Source organism: Bos grunniens, chromosome 13 (assembly GCF_055505025.1).
Source record: "Bos grunniens cultivar Pamir isolate PY7600 chromosome 13, Bosgru_T2T1.0, whole genome shotgun sequence".
Classification (NCBI taxonomy): Eukaryota; Metazoa; Chordata; class Mammalia; order Artiodactyla; family Bovidae; genus Bos; species Bos grunniens.
The window spans coordinates 3,954,687-3,969,148 of NC_141177.1; the positions used below are offsets into that span (position 1 = coordinate 3,954,687).

The 14,462-nt window shown below is 50.7% G+C and overlaps 1 protein-coding gene across 8 annotated transcripts in view; it reads left to right on the forward strand.

The window, feature by feature from the left end:
* Positions 1 to 14,462, forward strand: part of ATP9A (ATPase phospholipid transporting 9A) — a 125,423-nt gene that overhangs the window by 41,061 nt on the left and 69,900 nt on the right. For all 8 annotated transcript variants that reach the window (XM_086331334.1, XM_086331330.1, XM_086331326.1 and 5 more), the window contains exons 5-8: positions 8,764 to 8,822; positions 10,100 to 10,151; positions 12,370 to 12,464; positions 13,735 to 13,815. In XM_086331334.1, the coding sequence (XP_086187460.1) occupies positions 8,764 to 8,822; positions 10,100 to 10,151; positions 12,370 to 12,464; positions 13,735 to 13,815 (287 nt within the window). The remainder of the gene's footprint in view (positions 1 to 8,763; positions 8,823 to 10,099; positions 10,152 to 12,369; positions 12,465 to 13,734; positions 13,816 to 14,462) is intronic.

A 14,462-nucleotide genomic window follows, 5' to 3' on the forward strand; every position in this document is an offset into this window, starting at 1 on the left:
ATGCAGCAGGGAGATGGTGGCATTGGAACTGTTAGAAAAATGCTGTCCAAAGTGGGAAGCAGGAGAGGAAAAAACAAAGAAAGGTTTTCGACTATAAACCAGCCAGGCGCTGGGTAAGGTCTGCTCTGTACTTTTTAAAACAGCCTCATGGAGGTGGGTTTTACAGATGGACGTCCGAGGCTCAGAGAAGGATAGCGTCGTGTCTGAGGCGGTGGGGCAGTTACAGGATAGAGCTGTGGCGTGAGCCTGATGTAACACCTTCATCTGTGAGTCTGGTCACTGCTGGGCCCTGAGCTGAGGCTCAGACTTTCCCGTAGTCTCTTAATAATTGTCACAGTGTTCAGCTTGAGCACATAGTTTAAAAACGCGTTTTTGAAATGGAAGTCTTGGTTGATTCACAGCGTGGTGTTACACTGTGTCTGTTTCTGGGGTGCAGCGCAGTGATTCAGTTATATGTTGAGTTGGCCAAAACGTTTGCATTTTCCTGTGAGATCTTTTTGGCCAACCCCACACATATATATGATGGTGGTTTAGTCACTAAGTTGTGTCCAACTCTTTGACCCCCATGGTTCCTCACTAGATTCCTCTGTCTGTGGGATTTTCCAGGCAAGAATACTGGAGTGATTTCCTTCTCCAGGGGATCTTCCCAACCCAGGGATTGAACCCACATCTCTTGCATCTCCTGCATTGCAGGCAGATTCTTTACTTCTGAGCCAACTGGGAAGCCTTTTCAGATTATTTTCCGTTACAGGATTTATTACAGGATATTGAATATACAATATGACAAAACACATTTCTGAGTCCAAAGAAGTCGATCCAGCCTCCTCATTCTGAGGCAAACTGTTGAAAGCCATATAAGAAGGGTGCTTTTAAATAAGTAATCATCCCCTTTCCTCCTGCTTGAAATCCACATTTAAACCTGATCAGAGACTTAAGAGAGGTTCTCTGACCTTTATGCGTTTTATGACTTTAATGGTAGAGCTGTCTTTCCAAATTAATAGCATTCAGTGGCCCTGGAAACACCAAAGCCGAAGGAGAGAGGGTCTTAAAGTCATAGCAGGCTCAGCAAAACTTTGTTTTGTTACTTGAAAGATCTGGCTTGGGCCAAGAAATAATAATTGGTAAAGGAATTATTTTTCTTTATCTTTGACTTTCCCCAAACCCAAACTTTTTTTCTGAAGTGGGGAACCTGCCTTGCTTATCACAGGTGGGGTGTGGGTAACTGGTTTCAAATTTTCACCAGATGAATTCCAGGGGTCTTCATGCCAGGAATGTTTTCCCAGCCTAACTTGTGATCAAGGGCTAAATGAAGCAAGTGGATAATTAGCCTTGAAAGAAAGTGCAAACAGAAGCACAATTAAACAATTGCTGGTGCTTCTTTCCTGCTGGGGACATCTGGGCACAGGGTGAACCGTAAGTCGTAAGTCAAAGGTCTGTGCAAAATGGAGGGAATCTGTCTTTTCAGCTTTTTAGGACAGAGGTGGTGTAAAAAACGGAACTGGTATCTTCACCCTTCCGTTCTTTCCAGAGTGTTCCTCCCTGCTGCTCTGTGCACCCTTTGCCAGGTACAGAGCAACCTCAAGGATCTCACTTCCATTTGAGAGTGATGCATTTTTAAAGATTTAATTCAGAATCCGCTTTACCGCATTGCTTAGGACTGCAGTGAATACGACTAAAATTTGAGGTATAAAGACACACGTGTTTCCTTTAGGACCTTGTATCGCAGTGGAGTTCGTCAGGAGATTGGATAGGGCAGGGAGCATGGGGTCACGAGTGGCTGTTGTTTAGCTAATAGTTAATTAGCTAAACGGAAACTCTGTATTCTTAAACACGGGCACCATTTACGTTTTCAGAGTATGAACTCTGTCCAGACGTGGGATGACACTAAAAAAGGCTTCATACTTTTTTTGAGAAGAGAATTACAGTCATGGTCTTTTACAACTTTTTTATTAAAAATCATTGTAAACTTTATTTTTGAAGTTGGCGTGTAGGTGATTTCCAGCGTTGTGCCAGCCTCTGCAGCACAGCAGAGCGACTCGGTTAGACACATACAGACGCTTCTTTCTTCTGTGTTCTTTCTGCTCTGGCTTCTCACAGGACATTGAATGCAGTTCCCTAAAAGTCTGATTTTCCTGAAATATAGTTGATTTACAGTGTTATGTTAATTTCTGGTGTACAGCACAGTGATTCAGTGATACATATATATATTCTTTTGCACTGTGGTTTATTACAGCTCATTGAATCTAGTTCCTGTGCTAAACACTAGGACCTTATCCATTTTATTTGTAAATAGCTTGCATCTGCTCAGTGATGGTCATTGGATATTCCTGCTGCAAGACTACTGCAAAGGTTTTTACTGAGGCTCTCAAATACAGCTCAGTAAGCAAAGCATTGCCCAGGCTTCTCTCATCAAGATTCAGAGCATTAGCTTTTACAAGTCTTAACTTAAAATAGGTCTTGCCAAACACTTTCCCATACATTTTCTGACAGATACGAAGTTTGTTATTTCAGACTCATGAGGTTCCTTTTATTCTTTCAAACTTCTCAAAATTCACTTTATTACAAACCACTGGTGAGCTGATCTACTGTTTAACCAAAATAAAAAAGCAACCCCGGAAGAAAATCTCCCGTGCAAATTGCTCTGTTATCTCTCCCGACAGGTATTTACCCCCTGCCGGGGGTGTTGGTCTCGTCCATCATTATTGGGCACCAGAAGCAGGGGAGGACCATTTATATATTTATTTTAGAAGCCTCTGTTGAGTATGAACTTGTTAAATTTCAACTCCAGCCTCTCTTTTTAAAGTTCCCGCTAACGTAAACAAAAGCCCCGGGAGGCGGCCCGTGGGGTTTATAACAATGCTCTTCCACGGTTTGCCTGTTTTCACACAACAGTCTTTGCTTCGGCTTTGGGCAACGCGAGACAACCCGACTGGAAGACGAAAATGTCAACTTCAAACCTGTGAACTCTGCCGGGTCTGCAGAGGCGTTTTCGTGTCAAGCCCAGGAAACGTACACATGCTATAGAATTTACAACTCATCACTGTCACAGTCAGATTAGAGTGCGAGTTAGAGAGTTGTACATTAACCAGGGTTAGTGCATGGAGCTTGCTGCAGAGACCTACAAAGGCAGTTAATGTCCTGCGTTCACAATGAAAAATAGAAGCATAGCTGGAGGTGTTCGGGGGTCAGAAAATTGACCCCCACGCACTAGAGCCCTGGAATTTACTGTTTTTTTGCGGGCGGTTCTGCAGTTTGACTGAATTGTCATTTGCTTGTTTCGACTCATGGAAAACATCTGGTTTCTCTCTGCAGTGTAGACAAACTGCCCTTATTCTGAAGCTCTCATCCATGAAAAGCATGGTTTGGGCTCAATAGGTTTGCTTATGAAAGGCTTGGGGGTCCATCGCTGCAGAAATAAACAGATCTAGTAATTGGAAGTTCGTTCCCCATTATAAACTCCGACTCAAGAGACGGCTTGGGTGAAGTGGCCGAAGCTGAACGGGGTGCATTTATTTTATAGAAGGCATTTCATGATTTAGGATGTGGCCGGCAGGCAATCTGCCACTTAACCTTTGAAAAATCTCTTACCCAACTTCTGTAGAGTTTCTGCAAAGATGGTGAAAATCCCAGAGCCAAGAGGTTGGAGGTTGAGTGTGACAGGGTCTGAAAGAGAAGGGAGGTCTGGGGGGCAAGGTGGGGAGTTCTGTGTCTTCAGTCCCTAGACCAGATCTTCTCCTCCGTTTGTAAAGGTGTGAGTGCACATTTTCACTCCTGTGCAGGACCAGCTGTGTAATTTGTGGTGCAGAATGAGAATCCAGGGTCCCTTGTTTAAAAGTTATTAAGAATTATGGTATGAAAAGAGTAGACCATTCGCCCAAGGGTAAGGGGATCAATGTGAATACACAGGTCACATGAATACACAGGGCTGGGCTCTGTCTCTAGAAGCTTTAGGAGTCTCTGGAGTAGATGGAAAAAAAAAAAAAAGGAACAGAAAATCGGACCCCCTGGGAAGTAGGTCTGCTGACTCCCAGTGGAGTGTTAAGAGAGAATTTTCTTGCAGTCCAATAAGGGACTGTAGGGAGAGTGCCTCTCTCTCTCTCTCTCAGAACAATTTATTTATTTTTGGCTGTGCTGGGTCTTTGTTGCTGCACTAGGGCGTGCTCTAGTTGCGGTGCACGGGGGCTCCTCCTCACTGCGGTGCGCAGGTCGCATTGCAGTGGCTTCTCGTTGCAGAGCACCAGCCCTAGGGCGTGTGGGCTTCTGTAGTTGCAGCCCATGGGCTCAGGAGTTGTGGCTCCCGGCTCTAGAGCACAGGCTTAGTCGTCGTCGTGCATGGGCTTAGTTGCTCCAGGCCTTGGGGGATCTTCCCGGACCAGGGATTGAACCCACGTCCCCTGCGTTGGCAGGCGGACTCTTCACCACCGAGCCACCGGGGAGGCCTCAGGCTCCCGTCTCTCTTGAGGTCCAGGTCATCATCACTGTCACTGTGCTATTTCTCAGGCCTTGTTTTCCTCTGTCAGGAAGATGGGGAGCTCTGCGAGAGCGTGACGGTTTCTGCTCTTCCTTTCTTTGCAGGAACGCTGGTGGAGCACTCAGAACAGTGGCTCAGGCATGGTTAGACATCATGCGCTTTGGACCCCTTCCACAGTTCTGAGACTCTTCTCTTTTGGGGAGTTAATCCCAGCCACTGCGTGCCTGGGTCTTCACCAGTGACTCTGGTCCTGTTTCTGTCCTGCCGCAGCGGTGGTTTCTTTACCACTCAAGGCCTTCTTAGAGATGGCGTGTCATTCAGATGTTGGATGTGGGCAGCAAAACCCCCAGTGATGGAACCGAAGCATGGATCTCTGCTTCCCCTTCTCTTTTCTTCCGGCCGCTTTCCCTCCTTTCGTTCTTCTGGTTTTGCCTTCTCTCGTCAGAACGAGCAGGTACATGTGTGTTCTGCACACAGATGTGAGCCAGACATTCTTGTTTTTTTAATTTGGAGGATATTGGCTCCCCAGTGTTGTGTTGGTTTCTGAGGTACAGCGGCGTGAACCAGCTGTGAGTGTACACATGTCCCCTCCCTCTCGGACCCCCTCCTCCCCTTGCCCACCGTCCCACCGCTCTAGGCCATCACAGAGCACCCAGCCCAGCTCCCTGTGCTGTGCGGCAGCTCCCGCTAGCTGCCCTTTTAATGCTCGTGAACCGCGCAGTTTTCATCACCCCAGAATGGCAGCGTGACCCGAGATGTGCAGACTTACAGTCCGGCCTGTGTGTTGGCTCAGTGGAGCGGGTGAGACTGAGGGTCCCCCTGTGTGGAACCTGAAAGCTGAGGCTCCTCCCCCCGAATACTAACATGCTAATGAGGGGCTGTGACTGAGACTCCCCAGGGACCTCGGGGCGGAGGTGCCCCTACCCCCCGCCCTCCTCCCGACCTGGAGCCCGGTACAGTAGGAGGGTTTGTCGGAGGGATCGGCCTGCTGGGGTTGGTCAGAAACTGCTCTGCAAGCGCAGTGGATTAAAGGGGTTTTTGTTGAGGCAGAGCAGATGGACAGAGAGGCAGAGTTCAAATTAACTGACCGTAAATCAGAACCCTGCCATGGAAGGGGAAAGTCTGGGCCTGGTCACTTAGAGGTTGGAGCTAATTTAATTTATTATATATTTTTTCTTATTGGAAGAGCCCCTCATGTTAACTCTTAAAAAAAGAAAAATCATCGTGAAGCATTTAGAAAGTACATATGCCAAAGAAAAGGATAAATCTCTTCTGTCCCTAGATTAACCTCTTTAGGATAATCCCCCTGATTTTGTCCTCTGTCTTGCTCACATATCCAGGCACATCCAGATGCAGTTATTGTTTAATAAGAATTATAACAGTGTTCTTCTTAGGGTTGGCTGTTCGGAGAAAACGTGTGAGTAGGTCTTGAAGATCAGAACACAGGCTCAGGGATGGTTTGGGTCAGGCCACTAGCATAAATTCCAGTGAGAACACCAAGGACAGTGTGTAAATTTATGTTTGGGAAAGTTGGGGTGGACTCAGGCGAAGGAAAAGCTTACGGGCACCGGGGGGTGGGGGCAGGGGGACGCGCTGAATTTACCATCTTCCCTCCAGGAAGATCCTTGATAAGCTGCTCAGAAACAGCAGTGTGTCTGCTGTGCGGTTTTTCCCTGTTGCCCCCCTGGTGGGGCCAGAAGCATTGTTCAGGCAGGAAGAGAATTCTCTGCTTCGCACCCCCTGTTCATTAATGCATTTCTAATGAGCTGACTCTTAGGATTAGCACAGGTTCTCTCTGCAAAGACCGCAGCCTCACCGTCACCGATGCTTTAGGCCAGTAGGTTCCAAGGGTGCCCCCGCTCAGGCTGTCGGCTTGAGTTCTGGTTTATGGAAGCGAGGCTCTGTGGGAGTCTCCCTTTCCAGGGGAGGGAGGGTCCAGCTGGGACCGGCTAACCATCTTGAGAGCCCTCTGCATCGTGTCTAGACGTCATTCGTGTTTGAGAGCTCCCCTTTTAGCACCAGGTCTCCTCACTGTTACCATGACAAAGTTTAATTAAGGACAAACATTAGTTAAAGATCAAACCCCGTGGAACTCAGAAAGAATTGTTTCAGTTGAAGTCTTCGGAATGCTTTGAAGCATCTCAGCAGTGATGAATTACTGGAAAGACCTGTGGCATTAAATGATGTGAAAAGTGTCAGATAAAATAATCTGAGCTGCGTGCACAAGTTCCTGGTGGGTGAATGTTGGGTGTATGTCAGATGAAGGAGCCCACAGTGGGGGACAGCAGATTCAGGACCCCTGGACTTACTAAATGGGGCTAACAGGAGGTGCCAGGAGCATGAAGATTTTGGTGGTGGTGCTCCCTCGTGTGGGGATCCCGTCCATCACGAGGGTAAAGACCCGCATCCTCCGCAGGCTTGTTCACAGCGTGCTGGGCCACCTGGCCGCCCACAGACCTTCATCTCTGTGCTCCACGCGATGCTTCTGGTCTTGCTGAAGGAGTTCCAGCTTGCGGCCACATGCATACATGTGCTGCTCTCTTTGTCGTCTCATGCCTTTTTCCCGATGCTGGTAGCCAGAATCATCTGGTCAGGTCTGACCTCATCTCTTCTGTAAAGTGCTTGCTGACACCTCCCCAAGCCCCACTCCATTCACTTATTATGTGTCTCTTGCCGCCTCTGCTCCACGGGTGCAGGTCCACGGAGCCCACCCTTGGATCCCCTGGCCTCCAGCAGGTGTTCCACTGAAGGGGCTTGAACGTGGGGGGAGTCGTCACGTGCCTTCGGGGTGCCAGCCACCATTCTCCGTCCTCCTTCAGAGGGGGCGGTGTCCGTCCTTCCGGCTTCCTTTCTGCACCCACCTGTCTCCTGTCCTTCCACACACTGTTTTGTACTCACAGCATCTGTCCTGCTGTCTCTCTCACAGCTCATGGGTTTGCAGACTGCAGCTGGCAGACCAAATTCAGCGCACCACCTTGGCCCGGGAGCCGGGAGTGGTCTTGACGTTGTGCAGCGTAAACGCACAAAAGACTGTTGGCCTTTGGGGGGAACAGCTGTTGGGAGACGAGTTGTTTATTGGCTGCAGAACCTAAACCGTGTTCTGTCCCGCACTCCCCAGGACGCCTCTGTTGACTCCTGCACGGGACTGTGGGCTCTTTTAGGATGAGGGACTGTCTTCTTTGAATTCCTAGACCATGGCACTTTAGTAAATGTTTTTTGAGTTGAATTGAATTTCTTGTTTTTTCTTCCTTCCTCTGAAGTCAGGTGGGGTGCGCCTCTTGGTGCTGACCTGTGAGACTGGGAGCAGATGGGGCCTCTCTGAGCCCACTTCCCTTGTCTGAAAGCTAGAGATTCTATCTTTTCTGATGGCCATTGAGAGGAGGAAGTTAAGCCATTAGGATGTCAATGTGTATACAGCGCTTAGCATAGAATCCATGTTTAATGTTATTATTTATCCAGATAAGCATGCAGCCAGAGTTGTGTGGTCTGATTATAATCATGTAAGCCATTTGCTGTTGTTGAGTCGCTAAGTCATGTCTGACTCTCTGTGACACTGGACTGTAGCCCGCCAGGTTCCTCAGTCTGTGAGATTTCCCAGGCAAGAACACTGGAGCGGGCGGCCTTCTCCTCCCCCACATACAAAGCATGCCGTTGTGTTCATCCCTCAGCTGTGTCCGACTCTTTGGGACCGTGGACTGTAGCCCACCAGGCTCCTCTGTCCATGGGATTCTCCAGCCAAGAATACTGGAGGGGGTCATTTCCTTCTCTAAGGGATCTTCCTGACCCAGGGATGGAAGCAGGGTCTCCTGCATCGCAGGCGGATTCTTTAGTGTCTGAGCCACCAGGGAAGCCCGTATGAACCATACTGCATAGCAGTTGCAAATTTTAAAAAGTCATTTTGGGTTAGCTGCTTTCTTTTTGGTGGTGCTGAGAATTCAGTGTTGGTCTTTTGACCGTGGATCTGCCTTTGGATTTTCTTCCCCATTTCTGTGTGTGGATGTGGCTAAATGAATCTTTTATAGTGCTGATTGAGAAGAGCCTCTAAAGTGCCATGAGGACAGAAGATCTGACTTGAGGCCTGTGAGCCCTTCCAGGGCTCTCAGAAGTGGGGATCAGGTTTTGAATTGGTCTCTACAGCAGATGAACCTTTTTTCAGAGAGGCAGGAGATGCTGTAGCTGCTGGGTTTGGGGGGCACATCCTTCAGGGTGTGCAGGCTGGCGGACGCTCTGTAGAGACACAAGGACTTGAAATGAATTCAGACGTGATATATCATGGGCATGTTTCCTTGCAGGGACGGTAAAGGTGAAGAGCTCCAGCATCCAGGTGGGAGACCTTATCATCGTCGAGAAGGTGAGAGCGGAGTCTCGCGGCTTGTGACTGCTGCTGCCTGGGTGCGCGTACGCGGGGCGTGGTCACGCTCACTTCACGAATCCTGCCCTGCGATTCCTGGATCTGTGGCCATAAGCTTTCTGGGCTCTACCCAGCACCTTTGCCTGGGAGAAACATGAAGCACACACACAAAATACTGTTTCAAGGTTTCTGTGCTGCTTGGCCCGAAATCCCGCTTGCAAACACGAAGAGTATAAGCTCTGCTTTCCTGTTTGATGTATTCTTTGTTTGGGAGTCTTTTTGTTTTTAACTCATCATAAAGTTTTTTCCTAGAGGCCCGCTGCCCGTATCAGCACATAAAAATATTTGGCATTTGCCTGTTGAACAATTTCAGGTTGTGTATTTTTGACTTGAATGTTGTGCTTTTCTGTCATTTTATGGGGAATAGGGGTTAAGTGAAACAGAAGTGTAAGAAGGCCACAAACGCACTTTTAAAAAGAGCACTGTTGTTATGTTACTCCAGCCAAGGCTCGTATCTCCCGGTACTGTGTACGCTGGGAGGTGCTGGATGCGGGGTGGCCCCGGAGAGTCTTGGAATCATACTTGATTAGGAAAGGACTGCATCTCAGCTTCTTTCTGTAGGAAGTGAACTCTGCTCTTTTAAAAGGATTAAATCTAAGAACTCACAGTTGATTTGAGGTAAAGCAAAGCTCTCCTGAGTGGCAGCTGCGAAGGCCCTCGCAGACCTCTTTCTCTGTGGCACACTTTCCTGTTCACAATTACACGTGGGCTGCTGCTGGCGACCCTCTATTTTTTTTGAGCGTGGCTTTTTTTCGCTTCTTCCTACTTGACTTCCTTATGTAAATCCCACCCAAAGCCAAACATCAAGCCGAAAAACTGGTCGAAGCAGAAAGATGAGGCTAGCCTACGTCTGTCTGTAGTTTCGGCAGACAGCCTGGACGAGGGCCAGCTTGGGGAGCAGGCTTTGGGCCTCCCCGGCCCGGGTCTGCAGGCTGCAGTTGCAGGAGGTAATGGTTGGGTTCGCCAGAAAATGGGAAGCTCTCTTTTCGAGATAAGATTTCAATAGGGGATTAGCAGTGTAACAGCAGCAGCCCAAGATTTTTCAGATTCAAAAACAGGGTAAATCCCCAGCTCTGTCTCCGACAAAGGCAGACACTTAAAAGAGGCTGTGGGTTTTGGTTGCCCCCTCCACTCCCCACCGAGTGGGCAGGGGGTAGGGGGGTGCGAATCCCCACACAGGGGCACTCACGGTAACAGTCTCTCTGTTCATAACACAGAACCAGCGGGTCCCTGCCGACATGATCTTCCTGAGGACATCAGAAAAAAACGGTAAGCATCTGGGATCAATTTTGGAAACAGCCATTAACCTTTCAGTGGTGATTTGGCAAAATAATCATTTGAAAATGTAACAGAAGTGGATGATCATTTTGGAGCCATGGAGGCAGACCAAAAATGTTTCTTTTCATAGAGCAGTCTTTAAAAAGCAGGGAGGGTGGGGCGGGGGGCTTGGTGCATGCCGGTCAGCAGCTTCTGATCACGACAGCAACAGTGGGACCTCTGCTGAGTTGCTGCTGGGGGGTCACATGCGGTGGCTGGGCATCCCCCGCCCCGCGCTGGGCTGCGTTCAGCTCAACCTCTGGAGTTGGTGGGATGAGGAAGTGTGTCTAACACACAAAAGCCAACAGCAACAGACTCTTCTGAGAAGATACTGGGAGGTGTGTCGCGAGGTGGGGCAGAGAGAAGCCGGGCCAGGGAGAGCGGGGTGGCCTTCCCCCAAACCTCGGCTCAGGAGCGGTGGGGCCACGGTCGCCCCGCCCGTCCGTTTATTCTTTGTTTACAGCCTGTTTGCCTTAGTGACCCTCTCCAGTCTCCTTCAAGACCCGACGTGTCACAGTTACCACTGTCTTCCCGTGTCCTGGGGGTTTGGTTCCAGGACCTGCCCCCCTCCCCCCGCCAACCGTGGGTACCAAATCCACGGATCCTCACATCCCTCACGTGAAATGATGCTAGTCACTCAGCCGTCCGCATCCACAGCAGGGTTGGAGGCCTGGCTGTATTCCCCGGGGTGGCTGCCCCCTCTGCTGCCTGCCTGCCTGCCTCATCATTTGACTCAAATCTCCTTTTTATTTTTGTTATTTAAGCTGTTCTCAGGAAACAAGGCCATTTTTCTCTTGCCTAGCAGGCAGAAGCAGAGATCTTTGAACCTCAGAAAAATCCACGTTTGTATTCTTTGGAGCTTGCTGCAACCTCATTCTGTGACGAATTTAATAAAAGTGAGGATGAGGTTCATATTTAATTTGTTGTTGTTGAGTCGCTCAGCTGCGTCTGACGCTGTGACTCCATGGACGGCGGCACGCCAGGCTTCCCTGCCCACTGTCTCCTGGGCTTTGCTCAGACTCCTGTGCATCCAGCCATCTCATGTTGGTTCTCGCCCCCTTCTCCTCCTGCCCTGGGTCTTTTCCAGCCTCAGGGTATTTTCCAACGAGTTGGCTCTTTGCCTCAGGTGGCCAGAGTATACTAATGAATGATACGTTAAATCATCCAGGGTGCGTGGAATGCGCTCCCGTTAAAACAGTCCTTTAAACAGTACAGCTTTGTCCTCGGGTTGGGCCTTGTTTCCTTGTCAGTGAAAATGGATTAGGGTCTCAGAAGTCTTCTCTTTTTTCCAAAAACAAAACAAAAAAAGATGGACTGGAAGGGGTCTTCCTGAAAGTTCTCAGAAGTCTTACCTTCAGTGTCGGGATATTCGGTGGCTCCTCTGGTGAAACGTAGAGCTGCCTGCTCAGACGTGCACACGTCAGGCTGAACCACGGAGCTGCCTGCTCAGACGTGCACACGTCAGGCTGAACCACGGAGCTGCCTGCTCAGACGTGCACACGTCAGGCTGAACCACAGAGCTGCCTGCTCAGACGTGCACACGTCAGGCTGAACCTGGCACCCGTCACATGTGCGGGGGAGTCACGGCCGAGGGCTCCGTGGTCCTTCCCAGGTCGGAGCAGTTTGCGTGAAGCAGCTCTCTAGTCCTCAAGCTGGGAGTCGGCGCTCTGACACCCTCGTCTGTGCACGCGAGGAGACTGAGGCTCACAGGGAGCAGCTTCCTCAAGTTCCGCAGCCTGTGAGCCGTGGAGCCTTGAACCCAGGAGGTTCGGTTCCTGAGAAGGTGCTTGCAACGCCTGCACCTCGTAGAGGCGAGTGCTGGTGAGCCTGTGCCAGCCGCTGTCTGGGGGTACCATCACTCCCATGGAATCCTCTGCCGCCAGCTTGTGAGGTCTGCATTTCTCCCCAGTTTACAGACACGACAGGCTGAGGCTTAGCACGGCCAGGAGCCCAGCCCCGGCTCCTACTGTGAGTGGAGGAGCGGGGATTTAAACCCAGAGCTGATGGCGAAAGCGGGAAGTTGGGTATTACTTCTTGCCTCTTGGCCGTTGGTTGGCTCTCCTGACACGGACCAGAGCAGGAGCTGTCAGCGCCCCCGTGGTCGGGGTCAGGGTGGGCATGTGGTCCTGACCCGCAGGTGTACAGAGGGCGCCCCCTCTTCCCTCCACAGGGTCCTGCTTCCTGCGGACGGATCAGCTGGACGGGGAGACAGACTGGAAGCTTCGGCTGCCCGTGGCCTGCACGCAGAGGCTGCCCACCGCCGCCGTGAGTAGCTTTCCCTGCAGAAGCCCTCCGACAGCCGTGTCTGGGTGGGACTCTGATGCCCACCTCGGGGGCCACACGGGGGGCCGCCCGCTGTGAGGCGGGGCTGCAGGGGCCCCAGATCCTCCTGGTGCCTCAGGCGCTCGCTGGTTGCGGGCCACGTGGCCTTGTGAACCCCGATCTGGCCGATGGGGTTGATGGTCTCTGGCGGGCAGCTCCAGCCCTTAAGAAACCTTGACAGAGCACCTGGGATGAAATTAAAAGGCGACACAGGTGCCCGCTCCTCCGTGCATGCTCTCCGAGGGCGTCGCGGCCGCCGGGACTCGGTCCTGCGGCTCTTGTCTCTCTGCGGAGGCCCTACCCTGCCCTAGAAGCCCTCAGACAGGCCAGCGAAAGGACTGTTTGTGATGGATTTCCCTCTCGCTCTGTCCCCGTGCCCGCCGGCTCCAGCTCTGCCTTCCGACCCCGGCCCTCGCCCTTCTCCTCCAGGAGCAAGCAGACCCGCTCCTGCCTTGTGTGCACAAGTCCCTGGGGTTTCGTTTGCTTTTGAAACCTCGTTGATTTATTTGCTTCTGTCTGGGCCGCGTCTTGGTTGCTGTGCAGGCTTCCTGCAGTTGTGGCGAGGGGGGCTGGTCGTGGGGCATGGCTTCTCATCGGGGTGTCTTCTGTTCTTGGGGCGCCCAGGCTCTAGAGGACAGGCCTGGTAGTTGTGGTGGGTCCACTTAGTTGCCCCAAGTGAGGCGTGTGGGGTGTCCCGGCCCAGGGGTTGAGCCCGTGTCCCCTGCATTGGCAGGTGGCTTCCTAGCCACTGGACCGCCAGGAAACTTAGTCCTCTTTCCTATTGTTTTGATAGTAGCCACCCTGATGGGTGTGAGGTGTTCTTGCACACTTGTTCACCTCTCTGCCCTTTCCGAGGCTTTGCACAGAGTCAGCGCCCTGTGGCCCTTTGTTGAATGAGCGAGGGTTTCGGTGGGTTTGAATGACTCTTGTAAACGAGAGTGTCGCAGAGCGGGAGGGATGTGCACCATCAGTTAGTTCTGGAAAAGCCGGGTAAACACAGACTCTCCCCTTTAGGGCTTCAGGGTGTTTGGGGATCTTGCAGGTAGAGATTCCCGGACTAACTTGCGGGAAGGTTTCCTCCTTCTCCACCTGCCCCGTGGTTGTGAGGCCTGTTTGGAAAGTACAGTTGCTTTTGAAAAACAGTGGATGCCTTCCGAAATCCCTTTTAATCGTGCACTGACTTTGTTTCCAAAACGTCACTCCCGTGGGACAGGACCTTCTTCAGATCCGCTCGTATGTGTATGCAGAGGAGCCGAACATCGACATTCACAACTTCGTGGGCACCTTCACCCGAGTGAGTGAGCCTCGAGGGGCACAGGGTCCTGCCTGGGGGCATGACCGGGGTGAGGGCCCGCTGCCCACTGCCAGCAGGGCTTTGTTGGGGCGTAGCTTTGTGTCATGTGGGGGTGATATCCCCATCAGAACACTCCACCTTGAAAACTGACATGATTCTCAGTAAAGGCGACACAGCTGGGAGTTTTTCCAGCCTCCCAACAGCTGTCGTCGCCTGACTACTTAGAGCCAAGTGTTCTTGTAATTAATGTTATTCTTTATGTCTTTTTCACATGAAGCCATTTGCTGTTGTTCAGTCGCTAAGTCATCTCTGACTCTTTGTTACCCCATGGGTTGCAGCACACCAGGCCTCCCTGTCCATCACCAACTCACCACCATCATTTACTCAAACTCATGTCCATTGAGTTGGTGATACCATCCAACCATCTCATCTCTGTCGTCCCCTCCTTCTCTGGCCTTCAGTCTTTCCCAGCATCAGGGTCTTTTCCAATGAGTATCCTCCAAGTCCTGTCCACCATGGTTACAACTTTTAAACCATATCCCAACCTTTCGGAATAGAAATTAAATTTGGATTTGAATTATTTTAGGCATCTGAGATGATAGGTTTATGGAACCTGTATTGAATTGTTCCTGCTCTTGTTCTAGAAG